Source organism: Cygnus olor, chromosome 4 (assembly GCF_009769625.2).
Source record: "Cygnus olor isolate bCygOlo1 chromosome 4, bCygOlo1.pri.v2, whole genome shotgun sequence".
Classification (NCBI taxonomy): domain Eukaryota; kingdom Metazoa; phylum Chordata; class Aves; order Anseriformes; family Anatidae; genus Cygnus; species Cygnus olor.
The window spans coordinates 76,332,816-76,357,798 of record NC_049172.1 but is presented as its reverse complement, the minus strand read 5'-3'; the positions used below and the strand labels follow the sequence as shown (position 1 = coordinate 76,357,798).

Sequence of the window (24,983 nt, the reverse complement as noted above, 5' to 3'; positions counted from 1 at the left end):
TAGCGCTCCTGGGTTAATCAGAGGTCAGCCTTCTCCCCAGCCAACAAAGCTAAATCCACCGTATTTGAACGCTTCGCTCCTTGCTTTAAAGCAACCATTAGTTCTTGTTTGGAGCCCTTCAGTTTTGCAAGTATTTAGGATTTCAGAGACACTTGAGAAGAAGAGGAAGGTAACTCGCAGCCACCAGCCCACAGCCAGGCAGGCAGCACAGGACCACACAGCCATGCAGCGCCGCTCCAGCCATAACCTCATCTTTTCCCAACCAGGGCACACTCATTTTAAGGGCATTTTGCCCAACCTTTAGGGCAAACTGGTCCGAGCAACCCCTCAAGAGGGTAGGATTATCTCTGGAGAGCAGAGGAAGCGCACAGAGGATTTTGGACACTGCTCTCAGCCCCATTCATGTCTGTGTCCCAGGCAACTCACTCTCTTTTTTTATTTGTTTGATTTTGTCTGTATCTACTACAACAAGAACCTTCTAGGATCAGCCACAACTGCTTCCCACTGGACATTTTAAACGCTGCTACAATTGCTTCTTTGTGCTGCTACTTCGTGCGAGCAGATCTTTATTTTTAAATCTCTCCTAGACAGACGGACTGGTGATTTATTTCCACCAATTAATAAAAACTACCAGGAGAACAAAAAATTAGAGGGGTTAAAAGGAAAATTAGAATCTGTTGCAGTTAAAAACAAAACCAACTAAGAGCAGGCCAGCAAAGTCCCACCATATAAAGGGATTACTCCATTCCTGACCCTTTCCAGGGGACCTCCAGGTATTACTTTTCATTGATTTACCTTAATGAAACTAATGCACCCCTCTCCATAGGAAGCTGACTCCATAGCTGTCTAGGCACTGGATTCAATTAAAGAAATAAATACATCTGGCTTCTAAATTGTTGAAAGTCTTGGGAAGCCAGAGGCAATGTTACTTTTTGCATCCGTCCCTCTTGCGGTACACCCCAAGGCCACCAGGCGGGATGGTCTAAGCACAAGGTGACACTCTGCATCGCCTCTGGAAACTGGTGGCCGTTGGGGGACGCGGTCACAGAATCGCAGAGAATCACAGAATTGTAGAATTGGTATCACAGAATTGGAAAGGACCTCAAGAGATCATTGGGTCCAACCCCCCTGCCAAAGCAGGATACCAGGACACCGCCAGCGAGCGCGACGCATCCCTGCCCGGCAAGCTGGGAACCAAGCCGTGGCTTTGGTGGAATCTGGCCTCGGCTTGCTTTCAGCAGGCTCCTTCTTTCCAGAAATTGGCGCTGATTTCAGACCTCGATGCTGACTTAGAACCCCCCAGGTGCCCGCAGCCCGCAAGGACTTGAGGCTCGGCCATGCTCAGTTTCCAGGAAAAGAGGCGCACGCACCCAACCGCGCCGCGACACGCCGACACCGCCGCGGCAGCCTGGCAGGCAGCTTGAGCAAAGAGCAGGGCTTAGAGGCGCAGAAGCAGAAGCTCGGAGCTCCACCACAGCACAGTTTGGGTCTCACAGCACACAACTGCATCGAGCCGCTTCGTGTCGACGAGCACGAGGCGCTCGTTTGTTTGCGCCTTGGCTTGTGGACATGGGAACAGGCACAACACGGCAGCTCGAGAGCACTTTGCCATCTACCCGCAGAAAAAATGCCTTAGCCTTCCTCCCGCACACGAACCAAGCAGAAATGACAACAATCAGAGGCATTCGTTGAACCAGAAGGCAGGTCCTAAAGGTCTGCTCCGCTGTCTTTTGTGCTAATTGCCCTAATCCAAATCGGGCGATAGCAACATCAAGAGCCCACGCTGCTCTCTGGAAAAATAATATTCGAACAATACTGCCGGAGGGAAGGCTTAGCAGTCCCAGCGCCGGGTTGGAGCACTTAGACCGGGAGGGAAATCCCCACGGGGGCAACAGAGCCTGTCAGCTCAAAAGGGAGATATATGCTGAACAGAACCCAGGGCGCATGGGGGGATTTACAAAGGTCTTTTCTCTTTCAAGTAGAGGTTGCAAATCCCATCGTGCTTTCCCTAATAGCAGGCATTGCCCCTAATTCCTCGCACATTTAGGGATGCATGGGGGATAAAAGGAGGCAGTTAAAAGCGACGTGGTCTAAAAGCAACGATTTATCAATGCTACTGCAGTGGCACACTTGTGTGCGACCTGTCTGCAAGGAAACGGGCTATCCCGGCCTCCTATTTATTCTACTGATTTATCTCAGAAACTGAAAGAAAATTCATGCCTGCGTCGGCAGCAGAGGAAGGGACAAACTTCCACCCAAAGTTAATATTTTCCTTTCCTCCCTTTCGAGAGCCATGACCCCTTCTGGTTCAACTCACCCTCTAACGCTGGAGGTGCGAGCAGAGCAGCCGGCACGCGCCCGACACAGAGCCGTGTACTCACCGACATTGTAGAGTGGACATCTACATCCCCCTACAGAGGACAACACAGGGAGTTTAAGTCAAGTGCAGAAGAGAGCAAAGCAACAGCGAGCGAGGCAGAGAGGTACACATCCATCGGGCACCTACAACCCCTCACCGCTCCGACCCAGGCACGAGCTACGGGAGGAACGAATCACAAAGTGCAACAAGTGCCACTTTTGTTGCTGGCCCTGGTATTACACGGGCTGTGCAACCTGGAGCAAGCTGCCAGCCCTGTGCCTCAGCTTTCCCACCTGTAAAATGGGCACGAGAGATGCCCACGGGCAGACGTCCAAGCCCAGCGAGAGGCCCACAGACGTCTGCACAACTCGCTCAGCTCCTCCAAGGGCAAGGGGATGTTGTCTAAGCACAGGCTGGATTCGTGCAAATCTAAAGAACGTGTCTTTGGTGCTCGTACCATGTTTTCCTGACAGTTATTTTCCACTCAGTGAAATAAATGACCTTCCCTCCCCGTGTGGTCAAGGCTGTGGCTGGTACGGAGCTCAGGCTTGCGGTGCATTTTACCTCCATGCACGTCTTGCCCTTTCACATATTACGCAGGATTTGGCTTTTAAAAGAAAAACATAGGTAACTGTTCTCTTTAAAAAGAAAATAAACACTTTTAAAGTTCTTTCCACCAATGCAAAATCTGCTGGGGCCAGCGTATTTATTTGCAACTGGGAAGAGATGCCAATATGGTGAATAAGGCAAAATGTTCCAGGCAGAGCGTCCGCAGCATTTGCGCAGTTCCAGCTGAAATCTGTGCCTGCCATCTGGCAAAAATAAGCACAAAGGGGGGGGAAAAAAAAAAAACAAAACCCTCCGCAGAGAGTTCCCGCTGAACTGCTCGGGACGGCGGAGGTTGGAGTTTGTTCGATCGCTGAAAGATTGCTTCCCCTTCCCGGGTCACCATCACCTCTTGACCTGCCCTGATTACCTTCCAAAGGAGGTTATCAAGATACAAGACTAACAGAGGATTAAAGGAAACTTAAAATAAAAACAAAACACACCCCTTCCCCCCTGCCCTGCTCCCCTCCCCCAGGAAAACATCCTTGCTTTGTTAACCTGACAGTTCACTGTAGGTGTTGACACAACCCTCCATCTTTGAAAAGCTTAATGTCAACAAATCAGTGTGTTTGGAGTAGCCCTGTCAATGCGATTTACATTAACTTGTCTAACAAGAAATAAAAACAACAATCAGCCATCAGAGACAAAAGGCTTTTTCAGTCATTCTTTTTAAAAGTATGATGCCGAAAATGTTCATTTTTGAGGCCGCGGCCCTTTCCTTGCTGAAAACCAGCAAACCATTTTTTTTAATGTTTAAAAAAAAAAGATGTTTTCTTTTAAAGGAGGCCTGAGCATCCCATATTAATAAGCAGAGCAGCGGCGGCCGTAACCAACTCTCACTGGTTAACACAGGAAGAGGGCAGCCTCGAAGCCAAATGTTAATTCTGCTTTTATTTCCACCAGCATGTTATTTGCTTTGAGACATTTTGGGCACTTAGCGGAGCATTTTCGAATTGTGGCTATAAACCACCATGAAAAGCCCGTGCAGCAGCGGTATGCACCAAAGCCCCGTTAACTTCACCATGAACTTTTCACCCCCGTCCCCGGGCTCGCCGTCCCGAAGCGAAGCTGCAGAAAGGGAAGAGGTTCTGGGGACTCCCGGGATAAGGCATTTTCTGCTGGCTTTAGGAAGGACAGCCGCCCCCCCCGGCACGGGCAAGCAGAAGGAGCTGCTACAAAGGCTTCTTCCCCACTTGCTCTAAGGGAAAAATCAGGAATTGCAATTCCTGCCTGGACACTCAAGGAAGAGGGGACGCTCTGTGCCACTCCACGAGCCAGGACTAGCTTGAGGCAGGGGTATTCATCCCTCCCCGCAATAAATACAGGAAGGATTCGGTCCTGTATCCCCCAAAGGGACACACAGCCGGAGCTTTTTGCTCGCTCAGCATCTCGCCTCTCCTCCTCTCCTCTCTCCAAATCTCTCCGAAATGCTGCCCGGGGACAGCCGGACCCTCCAAGGCCGTTTGCTGGGCCCCGCTGCGCGCTCCGAGCCTTGACCCCAGGGAGGTTTCCTGCCCACGAGCAGCCCCGGCCAACACAATGGGATTACTCACACGTCAAGTTAAGCAACCGCCTGCATTTTTGCAGGATCAGGGCTTTCGGCTCTGTTATATTACAGGACAGAGCTTTTTGTTGCTGTAATTTTAGCACGGGAACCGCCGACATGCCCAGGCCGAGTTTCTTTGATCAGCAGGTGAAGGTTTTTTTCGGGGTAATTACTGTCGTGACAAAGGGCCGCTGAGTAGCTCGCCTCCTGCCACTTAGTCATCTCCTCAGCCTGCCGCTCTCGTTCTCCTAAAAACCTGCCGCAAGGTCACACGCGAGCAGAGAGCCCTTCGCTTTGGTTAATGGCAGAAATTCGGAGCACAAAGGCACCCGGCAGCCAGCTCGGGAAGCTGGGGGCACTTCCAAAGCAGCAGAAGCCAAGAGAACAGAGGGGCAGGCGTTGTGCAGAGACCACTTCTAGGAACAAGAGGATGCTCCGCTCCCCAAGGACAGACACTGCAGTCCCTTCCCTCTCCCTGTAAGCTACCCAAGTGTGGAAATCCTGTATTTTATAGCGGGAACAGGCTGCAAACACTTCAAACAGGACAGCAGCTCCTTTAGGTTGTGGTGCATTTGGGGCTGGGTGTAGGTCAGCAGTACAGAGAAGGCCCTACCTTGCCACTGGCAATCCCACACGGACTGACAATTCACGCTTTTTGGAGATGCTTCCTTTCCCTCTCCAAGCCCTCTCACTCCTTCCTTCCACAGAGGAAGCACATCCCGTACACTCGGTGCTTTCACAAACATCGCCTTCATTTTTCTGTCCTTTCAGACAGACGGGGGCTTTCCCACGCCTCATCTCCTACAAATCACTTCGAAATGTACTCAGATTTTAAAGTGTTTCTAAATAAGTTGCCGGGAAAAGGCCCTTGAGCCTCATGAGAAGGGATCACCGAGGGAGCTGGGTACCTTGCCGCCAGCCTTTGGTTCTTCCTGACTCCCCCTCGCTCGCTGCCGCCATGCAGGGTACGCAGGGACCTGCCAGCAAAGTGCAAGGGATTCGTCTCCGTAACGCTCCTCTCAAGGCAGGAGCTCCAAGATATCAAAAATCCCAGACCTCTCTCTCCTTTCAGCCATTTAACCCTGATCTATAGCTTCAGAAATTAGACCGCAGCCTCTGATTAAGCTGCCTGCCCTGTCTCGGGGCCGGTGGCAGGCTCAGTGCCGTGCGATGCTCCGAGGAGAGCATCTGAGCAGCACCAGCACGTTACCCGGCTCCTCCACCGCAGCCAGCAGCCTCCTCACCCACTCGGTGCTTTTGTTGCAGCTGCGGAACAGAAAGGCTGCTTCGAGCCGCCTCGGCCGATTTGCTGCCCTCCCGGGCTCCGAAACAATTTTGATGAGTTCAGAATGGAAACGTTAATGTTTAAGGAAGATAAATCACTCCAGGCCCATCTCATAAATCACCGTGGGCTCCTCTCCCTATCCTCATCCCTCCCGTTAGCCACGCTGCGGTGCGGCGAGCCGACCCTCCCCAAACTGGACTGCACGGGGGGGCGAGAACCACCAGCGGGGTTTTGTCCCTATATAAAAAAAAGGATTTTTGTTCCTATATAAATATCCCTATAAAAACACACCCTTTTGTGTGTTTCTGTACACAGGAAACAAAACCCTCGTACCCCCTGTACTTTTGTACCCTTGTAGCTCCTTTGCTTGAGGTACAAACGTGTTAAAAATATCAACAAAGGGTCCAAAGCAAAGCGGAGAGGAAGGCTGAGCTTTTCTTAGCTCCTGGTGCTCCGTCTCTACCAAGGGGACCTGCCCGGAGCTCACACACTCACTGCTCTGGGAGCAGGTAAAAGTTGCTGCCTGCGGCAGGGCTGTTTGACTGCTTCCAGCAATTCCACTACTTGCTTGTGTACGTAATCCAAAAAGTGGCTACACTGGGAAAGCCGCTTTCATTTCTCTTTTGGTGGCTTCTCCAAGCACGGCAAACCAGAGCTCGTTTCCACCAGCTACCGAATCTTGCTGCCATGATGGAGAAGGGCAAAGACATAACTATGTGGAAGAGTTTGCAAGGTACTGCTGAAGTTTTGGGGCTGTGACACCTCCTGGAGTGCTCTGGAGTGCATAAGCATCCCTTCCAGTGGTGCAATCACCGAGACACTAACCAGCAGAATGCAGTTAAGAAGTGTCCTTGTGTATTATCAGCCTTCTCTTTCTGTTTATAGCCAAGCCAATAAAAAGGTGCCCACGCTGTGTGCCGGTACTCTATAATCCTGGGCACCCAGTAACAACAAATAAATGACAGTCCAGTGAAGAAGAAAGATGTGGAATTGCTTTTAGGACAAATACAGACTTCACAAGATTTGCTATTTCAACATACCTGCTGATTGAAGAGACTCGTAAGTATATATCCAGACAGCTCAGAACAAATCTTGTTTAAAAGCAAAAAAGCTGTCTGAGCAAAAATGAAACTCCCTGATGGTTACATTTTTCCTACTCAAGGGGACACTAGTCAGCCAAGTGCAAAAAAAAACAACATAAAAGACATTTTTGATCGCAATAACAGCATAAACACAGGCATATTTTAGCAGAGAAAAGAAAGAAACATATGCTGCCTTACGACGCAGAGCAATATTTTGATGTAAGGCATCCAGTGATTGGACAAACAGTTGGAAATGTATCTGCAGCTCAAGTAATACACACCCTTCTGCTGGGACCTCTCAAAATAATTGTTGAATGTCTGTTAAGCTGAAAGTTAATGTATCTAAAATATAGGTGGTAGTGAATTGTGTTCCTACCTCTACTGGTGGACTGGGATGTTTCTCTCCCTCGTTCACACACGAGCAGATTCACAAATAATCACAAATACTCGGGGAGACTCTCGCCGAAGCCTGACTTCTGCTAACACGTGAAATAGCTCACTTTAAAAATAGATTTGCTATTTCATAACACTTGACACTTTGTCAGACGGAGCCAGCGTAAGGCCCCATTTCCATCGCACTCCATAAGGCTTGAGCAACCATTGCTTTCAGCAGCACCGTCAGGTGTCCGTGTGCTCCTCAGTCAGAAAAAGAAAGCAAATTGGTGGGGTCGCTTACCGGGAGGTGCGTGAACACGGCAAACGTGCTGCGCAGAAAGCCAATGAGGTCTACCAGGTAGTCACTGGCCTTGCTGCCCGGCTCCATGGCCATCCAGTCGTAATCCGCCAGCTGCAAGAACTGGTCTATCTTCTGGTTCAGGTTGGTGTAAATCTCTTCCTCAGCAGCGTGGCGGGCGTCCTGCGAAACAAGGTAAAGTTGTATGGGATGGAGACTCCATACCACGCCTCTGCACAGATGCTCTGTGAGCAACGGGATGAAAGACTGGCCCAAAACTTAGCCCTAAAGGTAGCACAGGACAGTGTCTGTAGGCAACTACAGGGTTGTAACAGCCTCAGGATAGCTCGTATTGGTGGGACTTGTGCTGCCAGATCTTCTGGAAGCCCAGAGCTTCCCTGCCAGAACAAGGATAGGAAAAGACATCCTCAGGACAAGTAGGAAGATGCTGCTGGATGGGATGAGGAAGGGACTTCCCTGGGGTCATGGGGCTTTCATCTCCTGCTGAGTTATCCCAAGGGCAAACCTCACCTAATCAATTCCCTGCCATTGCTGGAGTCCTTGGCACTGATCCTGTCTCCTGCTCCCTAGACAGTGGGCACAATTCAGACACCCCACAACTGACCCAGTTATAGTCTTAGGACTTCATGTAAAGTATCTGAGGAGGATCCTCTGGGGTTAGGATTTAAAGATGTAAAGACTGGGGAATTTCCAGCACTTTCTTCCAGACCTGAGTTTTAGCATTTCCACTCCATTTAGCATTTAATAACACTAAAAGATAGGAAGAGGCAAAAATTTAATTTCTGAAAATCTATTCTCTCGGGTGAAAGGAGAGAGCTTGTGTTCATGGCCAGATGTATGCAATGCTGTATGGAGATCAAACAGCAAAACGAAGTTCATTTAAAAAAAAAATCAGGCCTTTGTTTAAAAGCTGCTTAATCCTGCAGATAATGAGTGTTGCAGTCACAGCCTGTAAATTAGGGCTACAAAGGCTCCCGATCTAGACAGAAGCAAAGCATACAGCTGCTCTGAAGGACAAACCCAAAAAGCTCGTCTGATGGCATACAGTTCCCAGGATATGCCAAAATTACCTTTCAGCTCAGCTCAGCTCCCTCCGTACAGACATCCACACACCTGGGTTTGAAAACAGATCCTCTCAACCCAAATACCGACGGCAGCTCCCCAGAGGAGCCGTTTACCGGCATTCTCACCTTGAAAGTCGTGGTCCCATAAAGTTTTGTAGTGTGGACAGTCTCTGGAAGTACGTTGGTGATATTGGTTATGAATTCCTCGAGGAACTTGCATGATTTTTCCAAATGGGTCGTGTTTATAATGATCTGTACAAGCTGCAAAGGTTAAAAAAGGAAAAAAAAAAAAAGTGTTTAAAAAAGGTGCTCCTGAAGCCAGGGAGGTGCCAGGCTGGTGGGTGCCAATTTCTAAGAACTTCTGGCATGAAAAGCTGACGCTGTGCAAACACACTAAGCTTTGCTCCACACTCAAAGGCTCTCCTCCTTTAACAACATCAAGAGACTTATATAAAAGATAATTTTGGGGGGAAAAAAAGCATTTCCCATGACAGCCACTAATATCACAAAAGGGTTTTTTTAATGACTTTTCTATATTCAGCTGTCAGTCAGCTCTTGTTTCAGCACAGCTCAAATGCAACAGGCTTACAAAGAAGTGCCATGTCAAATCACAGGTATCCCGTCTGCTCGTGAACCCTAACTAACCCATACCTTGAGTGACACCTACCAACATCACGCTAAGGCTTTCAACAAAGAAACCACAAGGTTTTGCTTCTCCAAGGGTGGTGTGGTGAACAGCAGATCCTACCCTGGTATCTCCTTGGTTATCATACCCACCATTATCTGCAATTTTCTTAATGCTGTCTTCTCAGCTGCCTTCACATGGCGCTAGTTTGGGGCATTAAAGGCAACTAGAGAGCAAAAGACTCTGCTGAAGTCAATCAACGTAAACGTTTATAATCCAGAGGAAAACAATCCCAGCTCCCACTCAAGCATCGCTGACTTGGAAGCCAAATACATCGCTAATTCCTTAAGCAGGTACCTTTTCTTCTGTGCAGACTGCCGTGAATATTTTCAAGGTGTAACATAAGCCGTAGCAAAACCTTTCCAAAAAACATCTAGCTCAGATATCGTGCCAAAACACTTCTCTTGCAGACAGAGAAGGCATTACAATGCTCTGGATTGACATAATTTAATTGCTGGAGTATGGTGTGGTAGTCTGCAGTTACCTCTTCTAAAGAAATTATTTTGAAACACAAATCATTTGTTTCTGAATGAGATGGAAATAGGCAGTGCCCTGCCAGGCAGAGCATTGTTTCTTTTCTTTTTGCCTCTTTGATCCTTTCATGTTTAAGCACCGACTTGAGTGTTGCATACACATAAATACTGAAGTAATGCTGCAGAGATTACAGCACCCAACTCGTGTTGGTGCCAGGTGACATAAGAAGGAGCAATGGCCACAGACTGGGAGGTTCAGCTTGGATATTAGGAACAAAAAGAGCTGTTAAGAATTGCAGCAGAGTGCCCAGAGAAGCTGTGGGACCTACGTCTTGGAAAAATCAAGTCAGGTAGAGAAAGCCATAGCTGATGTGACCCAGGTTTGGCAATAATACAGGAGAAGGTCAGACTAGAGACCTCCATAAGTCACTTCCAGCCAGTGCTTCTGTGATTTCAGCCAGCTTTTTGCTTTTAAGAAATCGAATTACGATCTTTTTGAAATCCTCCTGTTTTGCACTTGGTCCCTGGAAAGCATTACACACATAACTAGGAGGGCTTCTCATTTCTGAATTCCTTGGGTTAATTCTGTTCTTGATTTTTGCCTTCTAAAAAGTCCTCATTTATTTGCTTTTCCTTATGTCAGCCCTTACGTCACAATCGTGATGTATTTTCCTATAGTTTCAACTTAATTAAATATTAAATATTTCCAACTGTGTGAAATTCCTCCTAAACCTCTTCTCTGGTCACCACCATTTATTGGTTCAGATCAGCCATCAAACTCGGAGGCCCTGCTTTGATCCTCTTCCACCGCTGGTTATGAGCTTTCCTGCTCCCTCCCTGGTTCCTTCATGTTCCCATTTTCTCTTGAACTTGGAGGGGTAACACCTCCTTGCTTGAGTATTCAGATGAAAACCAGAAAAAACAGTATCGTCTTTCCCTGCCCTTTTGTTAAGGGGTGTCAAGGTCGTTGAAAACGCGGAGAAAAGGAAAATCTGCTGCTCAGCTGAAAGCTTGCTGCACACTGAGACTGACGTCTTCTACAGCCGGAGTTTGGTTTTCTGCAATTAATTTTTTTCATCTCTTGAGAGCTGTCCCCGGTGGCTAATTCAGGCTACCAGGTGGAGGTCCCAGTGCAGATGCTGCATCTCATTTTATGTAATTAGGAATTCACAGGTTAGACAGTGGTCTTGGCATCTTTAGCAGCGTGTGCCACTACGCCCTGCTAGATCCTTCTTCCTTCCCATTCCAAGTGCACATTTATGAAAAATTAATTAAAGAGGATAACTGACCGTGATGGTTGGTACACGGTCTTGCATTACCTTATCCACTGCTTGGAAGAAGATACTGGAGCACCCAGAAACAGATAGTGTTGCTTAAAATTAAATCTGGGAAGCGATAGTTGTGCAAGGGACTTAAATATCTTTTGAAGTCACTTTTGACACCATGACTATGCTTTCATACGATATGTGACTCTCCAAATTGCCCTCTAATTCCAGGGCTCCACGCAGCTACGTCTATGTCTCATCTTTTCTAAATAGGGAAGGATTTGAGAAGCTCAGAGGAAAATCATAGTGTGCTTCCAGTTGGACAAACAAGTCAATGGTTACGCAAAGAATACAGGCAGGAGGGAATAAAGATGCTCAAAGTATCTTTTCTTCAATTAAATTAGAAAAAAATATGGCAGAGACGACACAGGGAGAAGGTTAGTTGTACCTTGGCAAGCGGTAGGGAAGAAGAGCGTGAAACTCTCTTTACAGGTATGGGAAGAGATTCAGAGATGAACACCAGAATCATAGAAACATAGAATATCCCGAGTTGGAAGGGACCTTCAGCTCGCCCTCCCTACCCTCAATCACTCGGTGGCCACTGTTTGCACCAGCAGCAAAAGGATCATCTGGGGGATGGACAGTGCAAGGGACGGCGTCGCATTCCTCTTCCTGCAGGGAGCCCCTGGACGAGCAGGACGAGGAGGAATTTGCCAACAAGGAGCAGAGAGATTCCAGAGATAAAGGTCTGAGGATGCATCCTGTGCAAATACGGACTGCCAAAATGCTCTAAACTCTCTGAAACTCCCCCACATGGGGTATTTACAGTGTCCAGGGAACGTTATCCATTTCTACAGCACAGTTAATTAAAGAACTGCAGCTGTACTAATACCTGCTCATTTCGTAACGGCACACAGAGGTCCCACTAAGGTGTCCAACCTGGCTTGGGTACCGCACACATTCCCAAGCAGTCGTGACTTCCATGCCTTGAACTTTTCAGAAATCTGGCTTTGCGCACAGAAAAGTACCAATCTCGAAAAGAAAATGCCCACATAGAGTTCATGCTGTATAAATGTGCTGGAACTGCCTCGATCATCTTTAGGTGGAGACCAGTCCCCCATCCTCTCACAGCTCTGACGTTAAAACCACCCCAACTCCCCTTGAAGTCCTCTTGCCTGCCACTTCAATCCAGATATATAATGCTCCAAAAATCCAAAAGAGGGGCAATTCTAGTTACAGCAGAAAAATGCCTCCTCCTTCCGTACGTACAAAGTCTTTCTTGCTTTGCACAGCAATGCTGCCTAGCTCCTTTATTGTTCTCCAACTAAATATTTCACAGTAATGCTCCAAACCAGCACCTCTAAAAGGTGCTGGAACGAGCTCCAAGGGACCAAAGCCCACTCTTGTGCCCTGCCCTGGAAATTGGTCTGCTCGACTCCGAGTCTTACCTCTGTCAGCCCTACGTTTTTCCTCTTGATGACATTCTGTAAACAGTTGCTCAGCGTTCGGGTCAGCAGCAGATTTGTCGATTTTCTAATCATATCATCAACTTCCGTGGAGCTGGAAAGGAGAATTTAAAGAGAGATTTGCAAAATGCTTTATCCCAAGGCAAAAAAATAAACATGGAGACCTCATCACCTGGTCTGCTCTCCGACCCTTCGGTAGCTTATGCTTGATCATCTGTACATCGCCCACGGGCAGCGACGTACTGATACAGACACATGCACAAAAAGACCTAAATTTTTGGTAATTTAGGATGTAAAGAAGGCAGGCTAATGCGGCAAACCTACATCCCTGCCAGGTCCAGGGGTGACGCCAGGGGAAGAGTCACCCACAGTGTTAGCACGAACGCATTCAGCCGAGCTGCTCCTCGTTGCACAAAGCCGAAATTTTCCAAATTCAGACCAAAACCCGCACCAGGGTGGGGAGGGAAACGAAAAAACTTGCTTGCCTTTTTTATTTTTTTTATTTATTTTTCAACTAAATCAGATTGTAACGTCCTCGTGGCCTTTGCCAGGCAATTGCAACTGCAGGATTGCTCAATGCGGGGGGTTTGCCTTGCTGCTTTTTGCTGCAGGGACGCCGCCTTGCCCCTCCAAGCAGCAAGGTGCAACCTCTGATTTTTGAAAGAGGGTTTGGAAGCCGGCCCCAACGCAGGCTCCTTTGATCTGTCGTTGGCCCTGCATTAGCCCTGACACAACGGGGCTTTATCTCTGGCAGCGCAGTGACAGGCAGCTGACGGCAAAGAAAATTTCCAACTGCAAGGCTGAGAAACATTAATAACTTTCAGGCTCCCGGTAAATCAACCCCGCGACCTTTTGCTCCTTATCCTGTTCTACCTGACAAATGGGCCAGATTACAAAGCAGGGATCAAGAGGAGAAACAAAAGCAAACCTTCAGTTACCCCACCGCCAGCGCGGAGCTGGGGGCGTTGCCGTTGGGGGTGCCCCGGAGCAGGAATAAGAGCTGCCAGCCTCTGCCCAGCACACAGCTCCAAAATCCTGCGTGTATTTAATGTCAGACCGAGCCCACTGAGCCCAGCCCAGGGCCAGCAGCACCGGATGCTCCACGAAGCAAGACTGAGCCTCCTCCAGTAGGAACCCTTGTGGCCTCCCGAACCCGCTTGTTCACCCCCAGCAGCACTTTTTTAAGTCAGTCAGGACTTCCCTCGTGCTCCCTTTAAACCTGGGGTATGAGAATTGCACTGGAAGGCCCCAGGTTCCCAGGAGAAGCAGAGAACATCGCTCCTTGTGTGTGTCGCTGAGCTGAGCCGCGCTCTCGTTTCAGCCGGGCTGCGAAAGCCGTGGCTCGCTGCAGCTTTCCCAAGGAAGAGCCCAGCTGCACAAATCCCCCTACACAAGGCAGCTGCTCGCCACGCTGCGATCCTCAGCAGGTTTCCTTAATATTTCCTTTTCTCTGACGTTTAAAAGCCTGCTTTTCCAAGCCCTGCTCCTGCTGCCCTCTGAGCCCTGCTCCTGCTGCCCACCGGCCGCTATCAGGATCCGGCTTCTGATAACCTAAACTCAATGCCACCAGCCCAAGTCTTAGTGGGGGTCTCTTCTGGATCATCACTGACAATCCCTGGGAGTTTATTTTGCCCCTGTTTAGCAGGGAAGAGCCTGTGGTGGTCAGGGCAAGCCCACGTCACCTCTCCGATCCCAGGACTCCTCTGTGATGCGAGGTCCAAGGTGATGCTTTGGGGTTTTTCAAAGGGTGGAGCAGAATGTGGGGGGAAGAGAAACCAGCCACTACATTTTTCCTCATCCTTATACTATGGCTCTCAAATAAGGTTTGACTTAAAAATAAACAAAACCAACAAGAAAAAGCAAAATCCCACCACAAATGCACGCGCACACAGCCCAGGCCCTCCACCACCCCCCAGAAAGGACCAGATTGTCCCCGGTCCCCTCCACCAGACAATAGCACGGTTAAATATAGCCAGGACAATAAAACCTAACGCCGTGATGATCCACAGATGGTAAAAAGGCACAAGAGACTTAAAGCGACACGGTGGCACAAGGGGACCTCGTGGCACTGGGGCAGCCACTTGGTGCTGCCAGCACAGCATGGGAACGAGCTGGAGAACAGCAAGGGCTGGGTCCCGGCTCACAAGGGGCAAAAAAAATTGTGCATGGAGCAAAGGAGACACGAAGCAGTGCCTCTGCACATGCCCCGGGTGCCTTTGGTGAACTGTACTGGGAAATCAGGGAGTTGGGGGACTCACAAAGCCCGTCCCTGAGGATTTGGGAAGCACAGGAGGCTGCGATGTGCCGAGGCTGAAGGAGAAGCTGGTTGCAGGAGGCTGTGTTACCACTACCAGGGGTGCAGAGCGCGGCGGCCAGTTGGTTGTTCTGGACGCTGCCTTGCCAGGAGATGAAAAACAAGTGGGTTTGGACATTAAGCCAGCTCTCCTCGCTAAACCGACGCAGCAATCAAATAGGTTGTGCTGTAAAAGTTTGCTTTTGAATTCAAACATCAACCTGTCATCAGGGCGTCAAAATTAAACAAGACAGCGAGTGTCTGTCTGTGGGTACGCCCCGGGACAGTCACGCTCTTGGCAGGAGCGGGACGCTGCTGGCCCCTGCCCCACGCTGCAGCACAGCCAGCTCCGATGGCCCGGCCGTCCCCATCCCGTGTCCCTTGTCCCTTCCTCCAGCTGCAGCATCAGCATCGCACAGTGCCAGCATCGCACAGCGCTTTGTGGATGGAGGCTTTGTTTCCATCCCTGACTTCACCTGCAGGAATCCGCAGCGACATCTCAGCCTGCAAGCCTCCAGGGCACAGACAAGCAGGGCTTAATGATACTACTTAGCACTTCCAAGGTGCATTTACCTCTTCAAAGCACTTCTAACCGAGTTTTCGCAGCAGACAAGTACTGCTTCCCAAGGCTTCCTGCTATCATTTTGTTAGTTGGCCACATAAGCTAGAAAATAAAGTCTAAATTGCAGTTTTATGGTGGGGAGAGTAGCCAGGCAATGCCTGCAGTTGGGAGCCAGTGGAGCAGAAAGATCTGACATCTCCCGGGAGGTCCCCACGCACCAAGAAAAAAAAATCAGGAATGCTCCTTGGAAAACAACTGATCAAATCCAGGGCAGGATTTGACCGGGCACTGGAGCATGCCCCTTGTTTCGACAGCAAAGGTGCAATGAGGTGGCAACAAGAGCCTTGCCCAGCAGCCCCGAGCCGATGCGGCGATGCGCAGAGTGGTGGCTCACGCCTACAGAGCAAAGCGCTGCTGCACCGCTCCCTTGTAAGATGCAGGCTCTTGACTGAGAGGTAGAGGATGCTTCTGGGTTCAACAGAAAGGCCAAATCTCCGTTCTCAATATGCAAAAAGAAAGCAAACCCCCCAAACGAGCAGTACTTTTTGTGTGGGCTGCTCGCTCCGCACGTCTGCCCCATTTCATCCACCACCATCCTTACGCCTCCAACCACAGCCAGCACAGACGCAGTCACACAGGCTGTTGAAGAACCTACATTAATCTCCTCCCTCCTAAAGTGGTATTCAAGCCTCTAATTTTATTATTAACAACTTTATTACTTAAGTTATTTTCAGCACTTTCAGAATCGTATCCTAAGCGCTTTCGGGATTGCTGCTTTGTTTGGGAAAAAAACAATCAAAGTCCTGGCAGATTAGAGCTGACATCTCCCACTTCCACCCACTGTTTGCCCAAGATATCCCCTATCTTTAAAATGGGAAATTCCACTGGAAGCGGTGGAAGCCTTCCAGCAAGTGGATACTTTTAAAGACATCTCCTCAACGGGCTCCAATACACCCTTTTTACCGAAGGGAGAACTGTTGACAGGATAAAGGAGGTTTTCTTTCTCCTAATCAAATTAATAGAGCCAAACCAAAAGAATTTGCAACCCCCGTAAACGCACAGTAAGCTCCAAATTCTCTTCAAATACTTCAAAAGCAAAACAACTTTCATAAGTGCATCAGCATAAAGGAGAACACTCCTGTCCAACAAACACAGGGAGCTAGTTTAAAATAATAATTAGAAAAAATACGAGCTACGTTTTCTGCCATAGGCTCTGTTCTTCAGGAAAAGACTGCAGAGTAGTTAAGCAAACTGTCTGGGTTAGTGACAGCTGATGTCCCATATCCCATAGCAGTAGTCATGACCTTCAGGCCTCCCGTGACTGACAGGCTGACCCCAATCACTCCAGGGTGCAAGGTAAATGACAACCAAAGAAGAACAAGAAAGAGAAAAGAAAGAAAACTTGCTGCCGGCTTTGTAGCCAAGCTTCCTAATAAAACCTAATTCAAGCTGTCAGGGTGAAATGAAGAAAGTGTCAACAGGGGTTTTCAGAGAAATATTCCAAATGTTTGGCTAAAAAAGCCAAGAGCTCGGCTCCCCTCCCCCAGCCCCAAACCACTCCTCGAAAAGGGCTGGAAAATCCAATGTCGAAAGGAATTTTAATAACTTGTCCGGGGGGACCCCTGAGCAGGGCCCCAAGGGAACACTTTTCTGCCATTCCCTGACAAACCCAATCACCTCCGTAATGGTGAAGAGCACAAAAGTCACAAGGGAAGTGCCAGCGGAGGGGCTCGGTGAAACCAGCGGCCGTGTGAAATCGGACCATTCCGGCGGCTTCAGAAACCGAGACATTTCATGGTGACCCACGGGTTAAGAGCCTTGGGAGGCACCGAAGAGAACAACCTGCCACCAGTCAAAGGCTGAGGCTGAACGTGGGGGGAAAAACGTCCCGTGCTTCCACGCCAACTAACAGCTGCCATGTCCGGGAGAAGATGGAGAGAGAGTGGCTCTCAAAATTACCATCCCTCTCCCAAAGAAGAGATTGAAACCTCAAAGAGCCTTGTGTAGGCACCGAAACAGCTGGTGAGTCCGCAAAAACACAGCCCTAGCTTCACATCAGCATGGGGGCTGTCTTCGTTGTCAGGCCATGAGGCTGCCCAGAGAGGCGAAACCTGGTACGGCACTACCAACAGTCAGAGGGGGGAAAACTCTCGTTATTCATTTATATACTTTTACCAAGGTAAAAACATTACTGGGTGTAAAAAGAGAGCAGCAACTTGCAGTTCCTGGCTAATATATCTGTCTCCTGCACACACAGAGGCAAAACCAGCATCTAGGAGCCTTGGGATGAAGAAAGGATGGTAAACAAAATATTTTTGAGGTTTAAAAAATACATATAATCTGATTTATTGATAATCTCCCACGGGAAATAAGAACAATCAAAACCCCTAAACCAGAAGCCAAAATTCACTAACACACACAGGGCAAATTAAAACCTTGAGTTTTGTCACCATCATGCTCCTTGAGGGACAGTCTGGGGAAGCCACGAGCCAGCTGCAGCCATGGTGCCAGGCGCTGACCTGATGACAGGCGGACACCACTATCTTTCCTGGGACAACCAGATTCATCTGTTCAATATGAGTGACTCAGAAATGTCTCAGAGGGAAAGGCCCTCTCTTACTTTATTGACCTAGCATGAGGCTTTTTATTTATTTATTTATTTAAAGTCTTAGCCAGCCCTTTGTACACAGAGGATGCCACCGCTCCAAGGGGAGCAGCAGCCACCTCCAGCCTGGACAATGTATATCCAAGCAACTGAGTGGCACGGATGGTTTAGGAAGAGAATTCATATTTTCACCATGTTGAGATCTTTCAGTGCCAACAAAACTTCTATATCACAGCCGGTAGCGCAATCATCCCATACCTCAGATGAAGGTCTTCTGAAAACTTCAGACAGGCGTAGATGAATTCCTTAATCTGATTGTAAACTTTAGGCACAAACTCAGAAAAGGGGAACTTCTTTGGAAACGGTTGCTGTAAAACACAGGAGAGAATTGAAGTCAAAGAGCAGATCTTTAAGAGGGAGAATCGCTCTCACAGCCAGCCTGGAGTGACGACTGCTTTCCAGCAACATGTTCCAAGCAGCCAAATTAATTCTAATATTTAGCTAAGTCCAGCAATGAAACAACAAGCCAGCATTTATTGTATATTATATAAACATTTCAGCCAAGTGAAAGACCAGATAATCACTTACAAATGGCACATGGGTGCATAAGGGATTTGGAGTCTGAAATGGGCTGGAAGGAGACTTGTAGCTAGAAGGGAGCAGGCAGCACAAAGCTCCTCTCGTTCCCTTTCCCAACTCCCTTACTCATATGACAAAACCCTGTCAGAGAACTCCTTTATCTCCCACCATGTGCAAGGCGTTTTGCTTGGTCGCCTCCCCAGTTACTGCCCAAGGTGAGCACTTGCTTACAACACCAAAAGCCCAGACGAAACAGATGTCATCTCCCTTGAACCAAATTTTTACGAGCTAGCTTTTACCCACAGCATAGACATGGCTGGGAGCTGCAGAGCATAACAGTAAGAACCTGGATCCCATGACACAGTTTTAGGGAAGGACACAGACTTTCTGAAATCTAAACACTTGACTTGGATCGAAAGCCCTCCCCGTCATAATTTAGTTCGCCAGGCTCGCAGCTCGCTGGCTGCCAGATGTGGAGCACAAGGCCAAGCATGCTTTTAAGGGACACTGGCTAGGTCAAATTTGGCTACACTGTTGGGTTTTGCAAGCACGCGCTTTTACAAAAGCCAAGATATACCACCTTCTGTTTTTTGTTGGGCTGATGTCTTTTCTTTTTTAACTATTAGATTAAAACAAAAAAGGCCAATAGTATGGTTCATATGGGACTAAATGGGACTAAAATACCAATGGAAGCAAATTTTTTGTCTCTCTCCCACCTACTGCAAGTGATGCTGAACTGCAACTGTACATTGTGATCTGAAAACAAAATTGATGAGGTATTCCTCCTCCATGCCAGAAGAAATGCAACACATGGAAAGTATATTTGTTCTTTTCTCTTATTGTTTGTTTGGTTTTGTGGTTTTTTGACCTTTTAATTTTTAGTTCTCCATGCCGGTAAACAAGGTGTGGGGTTTTAGTGCATCGGGAGACATGCCATGCTGGTTTCCTCATTTAAGTTTACCTTTTCAAGTTCTGCATCCTGGAATGGGAACTGTCCAACTATTTTCTTATAAATCTCTTCATTTGTCACTGGGATGGGACTGTAGTTATCTGAATCAAGTATATTTCTGGAAAAGAAGAAAGTTAGAAATACAGCTACAGAAACCCTTCCTGCAAACAGAAACATCACTGTCAATCTCTTCAACACAAAAGCCAATGCTCTTTGAAGACAGACCAAGCACAATTTTTCAGATTTACTGCTCAGTTACAAGGCCCTTCATAAATACATGCCAGTCTGAAATGGGACCCCAAAAAGTTGCAGCACACGCTTTTTGCATTCATTCACCTATTGACTGTAATGAGCTCGATAATGAAACTATAACCTTGCCTCTCTAAGATGTTAAACCTCTGGTGTGCATGGATTTATTGCACAAATCTTACTGCACGCGTGATCCCCACAACCGTATTTAAATGGGTTTTCCCTGGTCCAAGGAGAGCCCAGATTGAAGTTTACCACTGCCCAAAATTTAGGCATGAACTTGGTAGTCTCTTATTAAAGTAAGATTTTTATTTATTGCTTAAAACTACTCTGTAAGGTACATCTCATGAGTTTACTTAAACAACTTCTTACCTGAAAACTCCTGACCATTTCTTCAGCAGGGTTTCACTATACTGGTCTTGGATCTCCAGCAGCATGTCAAAGAGCTGGTTCACTGGGAAGCCGTATCCCTGCAGTGGAGCAGAGGAAGAGAGCAACTACATCAGATGAGAACAAGTCACCAGCAGGGCGCTGAACAGCGTTTTCTGCATTTAATAGGGAGCACGTGAGCAAATTCTCCCCCAGTACAACTGCAAACGTGCGCAGTGAAGGCAGAAGGATTTAGGGGGGGATTTACAGAGACGGTAGCGCCAAGGGAGATTAGAGGCTTAGTTCCCCGACAAGCTGGGCTGTGCTCAGCATGGGCGCTCAGCACGGCAGCCGATGCTTGGTCCTTGCCTGTGGAGCAAACCAGCCCGTGGGCGCTGAGATTGACAGACCACAGTCACCTACCTGGAGTGTGTCTGCAAAGAGGACGATGAGGTTCTTCAAGTCTAACACCAGGCTTGGGTCCGAGCAATAGGACTGCAAATAAGGGGGAAACAAAAACATGTTTTTAACCACAGCACGCAGGAAAATATTGCCCTCAGTCCTCCTGAGTTATCACTCGAGCGATAATACTTAGACACACCATTCACTCTTACGATCAGCTGCTTTTATCATGCAGCCCATGCCTTAACGTCTTACAGGGCAGGGGAAGGCACGCTGATAAGGGTATCTCTCCTTGTAACGCACTGCTCTTGAGGCTCTCCATGATGAATAAGGATCTCAGTTGCTCTAGAGATACCTGAAGTGTTTCTAAGATTACCCAGGAGCTGCTGGGGAAGCGAGAGGAGATGAAGCAAATCAGCGCACTGTCATGCCAAGAAGACAGCAGCACCTCATGCAATATTTAGTGTGTTGTGTCTAACGGTAATGAAGCATTGCAGGGAGGCATCCCCAGGCCCCATGTGAAGGCTGCATCGCTAAGTGGAAAGTTCAGGCTGAGGCAAAACACGTTGTATGCCTATATTTTAGCAACATTAACAGTCAGAGCTACAGCACAAGTATTCATTGCAGGTCAGGACACTGCCTGAAGCTCGAATGACACCAATGACACCACTGCACCCCCCGCGACAGCCCTGAGCATCACCCCAGAGACACCTTACATCACCCACACCAATCGCACCCTATCTGCACACCGGCAGAAAACCTCACTGAAATATGCTGAAATATGCAAAGTTTCACACAGACTCTTACCAAATATAGAATCAGTGATCATATGCTGGAAAAAGAAACTGAGATTTAAAGTTCACTGGAAACTCAAGGAGGAATGACTCCATTAATCAATGTGAAAGACTGGAAGAGACACATTTTCCATTTCACTGTCCAAAAAAGAAAGTCAGAAAGAAAGATAATGCCCTAAAGCTATCAGAAGTGATAAAAGATGTCCCAGTCTACAGCAAGGAAGAAAATCCAGGCACAAGTTTGGCCGAGTGGGAAGAACTGGAACAGCCTCACCAGCTGACGGCCTTCCATCCACTCTCAACAGCAACATGGGATGGACGGCACTGGTCTGTAGAGATGTTAGTGGTGACCACAACAACAGCATTGAGAAATTGTGGCAAATTGTACGTTTACTGGAAAAAAAATCTGGCAGCCACTTTGTGCACTAAGTCTGGCATCACTTAAAACAACTGGTCATGGCAACGAAGTTGGTAAAACTGAAAAACACACTGTTTGTACTCGTTTTTCCCTCGTGGCTACCACGCCAGCAGAAAACTCCTCTAAAAAATAAAATAAACCTGGCTTTACAACACAGCAAAGTGCACACCTCTGTGCTCATCCCCTTTTGTAAGATGGAAGCCTTAGGGGAAGGAGGCAGCCTTCCAGTCGCCAGAAGTGCTGTGCCATACAAAACCAGAGCTTCCCGGGAAGCCTCGGTGGTCGCTCACCCCACGAGGTCCAGGTCCACAGCCCACAGCACTCCCACCTGCCCAGCAGAGCCAAGCAGCTCCTGCACTGCCCACGCACGACCACGCCACGTTAAGGTCAAGGGCACGTAACTGTAAAACTCGGCATGGTTTGAGGAAGCAGTACATTGTGCCTCCACGCAGAAATTGTAAATTTATCCGGGCAGACAATAGCGACGCAGTACTGCCCGGGTACCACGTGCATCCCATGCCATGTTAGCTGCATGCCTGCAACACCACGACCCTGCAGCATCCTCTTGCTTTCAGATAGCTCTGCCATCCCAGGAGCAACAATGGGATTTCAATGATTTAGTATTTTGTTTTTCTGGAGAAAATGTCCCAACAATTTGAAAAGAGACTTATGGAAAGTCATTAACAGTTTTTCTTTTATGGCCAAATGCAATTTTTTCATCCCATTAACCAATAGTGTGACTTTTCAGTAAGCTATGAAACAGCAAAACGCTCAAGTGTTCCCAGCTGAAACAGTGCAACATGATATCAGGTCATGCAAAACTGGAGGAGAACTGTACATTTTTGGCAGTTGGCTTTGTTTTTTGTTATTATTATTATTTTTTAGGGTTTTTTTTGCTCAAGCAGAGAAATACCAAAGTGATAAGTAATTTTTCCAAATGTCTTTCAGTACTAAAGAATAAAAGAGCTAGTTAGTGTCTTTTTGAGCACAAATGATTTATAGTTTGATAGCAATCCATTCACTGCCATTAATTTTAAAGGAATATCTAACGAGGTCATGGTTGAGCGTGCCAAATACCGACACTTTTTTCCCCAGTATTCCAGGACAAACCAACTCCCTCTGCTGGTGCTTCGCAAAAGCGATGAGCCAAGTAACAGAAAATATTGAACCACTACTTTCTTATTTCCAGTCCCCCAAAATATTGCAAGCTTGGCAGAAGGAAACTGCAGTGCATCGAGAGTCCAAAAAAGCTGAAGAAACCTTTTGGGGAAATAGCAGTGTATCTTCACTCCATTGTTTAAAAAAGAGTCATTGGCAAAGAGGCAAAACAAAGAATACTACTGTAAAAGCCAGTATTTCCAGCTTGTCAAGCCAAACTCAAGCAACAGCTGAACAATCTGGGGCTTTTACTTACTGAATGCGTCCTTAGCGCTGCAATGGTTTTTGATAACGCCATCTCCCACAGCTCATCAATATAGGCTCTATTTACCAAGCCCTGCGTTGTGTGCAAGATGTGATCTTCAACTACAAAAAACCTAGCGGAGAGGAGAAAATGGCATTGTTATCAAAAGTTACAGGTCTTGAGACATCAAGAGAGCTCTGCAAACGCTGTATGTGAGGGACGTGCAGAATTTGCACATGCACAAATCTCCAGAGCAAGCTCAGATTTGCAGTATTTGTTCCAAATATAGACAACACTAAATATTTTCTTCGCCTATTTTTAACAACGCGCTATTTTCTATGATGTTTCTCTGCATTATAGACGTGAGCCAAAGTCTGGTTATTCCTGGTAATGCATCTCTGTGTATACACAAAGGCAGAACTTCTCCACCCTGTTATTTGAACAAGAACCGCTGATTAAACTCTGCCCCAGCCAGCAGCAATCGTGTTACAATTGGTTAACTGCAGGGAAAACACCTTCACTGCAGGGAAAACACTCCCTCGCGCCCCGAGACACCGTGCGCTCCCAACCATTTAGAGGCAATCAGTTCACTGCAGTGCCCATTTATCAAACACGCTGGTCAAAAAGCAGCAGCATGTTTCAGGGAGCGAGTGTCACAAAAAAACATTTTAAACACTAACACACAAAACCTCAGCTGTGTTTTGTAGGGAAAACCCAGCCCAGGAACCCGAAGCTGCGTTAGGAGGTCGGCAGCACACACTGCACTCACAACGGTCACAATTACATGGTGAAATGATTATCATCAGTCTTTCCTGAAGAAATTTCAACTATGTACCCTATTTTTTCTAGATCAATGGTCTTAGGTTGCCTCCACTGAGACCTCGGCTGGTTTTGGACGACTCCTGTCAAATTTGACTGCAATAAAAAGTTCATAGGAATAGAGGCAAAACAGTCACCTGAGAATCACCTCCTTTAGCAAGAAAATAAGAAAATAATTATCAAATATTAAAGAATAATTAAGGCAGAGGGCCTATTCACCTCATTAGTGGGGCAAGTAGCTGCACATAGTCCACAGAGCCTATTTACCCTCCAATTCCCAGAAAGGTGCTTGCTGGTGCAAGAGCTGACAGGTTCCTCAGTGCTCGCACCAGCGACACAGCAAAGTTCACCAAGCTCTTTTCCTGGTTGGGCTCCTTTGAAGGGGTGTCAAAAAAATCAATATTTCCTCCTCTCTCTTTCTTTCTGGGCTACTCAACAACACAGCGCACACATATTTAGCAAGCATGTATATAAAAAGGATACCTACCCTACAATTTGATTAAAATACTTCCTGTAGCCATCTAAAGTTTCATGCTGAAAAACAAAAAGAAAAGAAAAAAGTGAGCAAAGTTTAAAACAAAGAAGGACAGCAAAAAGGGAAACAAATAGAGACCACCCACAAGGAACAATGCACACAGAGACAACCCTCAGCTCCTTTTTTAGGCGGAGCAGCCCTGACCACTGAAGCCAGGGGACGATCGTACCATGTTGGAAGGAGGCTGCAGTACCAATCTGGCTTGTTTTCTTCTCTGCTTCCTGTAGTAGTTCTCAAAGGTTTCTCGGGCACCCTGGAAAACAGAGCAGATGAATTCAATTTAGCAGCCTTTGCATTAATCATTGAACTACACATAAAACACACTGTATCAAACACGCAAATCACACTTTCCTCCAGCATACCTGTGTAACACTTTCCTGCTAAATGATCCACATACCTGATGAAGAAGAATTTTACAGTAAACACTGAGTGAAAAAAACAAGTGTCCAGGTACAAGAGTATCTGGTGAACTCTTCTGTATC

At 47.4% G+C, this 24,983-nt stretch overlaps 1 protein-coding gene across 12 annotated transcripts in view; it reads right to left on the bottom strand.

Annotated features, from left to right (window-relative positions):
• Positions 1 to 24,983, bottom strand: part of EXOC6B (exocyst complex component 6B) — a 293,346-nt gene that overhangs the window by 100,599 nt on the left and 167,764 nt on the right. For 6 of the 12 annotated variants that reach the window (XM_040555327.1, XM_040555319.1, XM_040555322.1 and 3 more), the window contains 11 exons: positions 24,671 to 24,754; positions 24,454 to 24,500; positions 23,160 to 23,280; positions 20,555 to 20,626; positions 20,135 to 20,232; positions 19,526 to 19,631; positions 18,244 to 18,353; positions 12,508 to 12,619; positions 8,763 to 8,897; positions 7,555 to 7,734; positions 2,382 to 2,411 (listed from right to left, as the gene is read on the bottom strand). In XM_040555327.1, coding sequence (XP_040411261.1) covers positions 2,382 to 2,411; positions 7,555 to 7,734; positions 8,763 to 8,897; positions 12,508 to 12,619; positions 18,244 to 18,353; positions 19,526 to 19,631; positions 20,135 to 20,232; positions 20,555 to 20,626; positions 23,160 to 23,280; positions 24,454 to 24,500; positions 24,671 to 24,754 — 1,095 coding nt within the window. The remainder of the gene's footprint in view (positions 1 to 2,381; positions 2,412 to 7,554; positions 7,735 to 8,762; positions 8,898 to 12,507; positions 12,620 to 18,243; positions 18,354 to 19,525; positions 19,632 to 20,134; positions 20,233 to 20,554; positions 20,627 to 23,159; positions 23,281 to 24,453; positions 24,501 to 24,670; positions 24,755 to 24,983) is intronic. The other 6 variants (XM_040555328.1, XM_040555320.1, XM_040555330.1 and 3 more) reach the window with 1 other exon arrangement.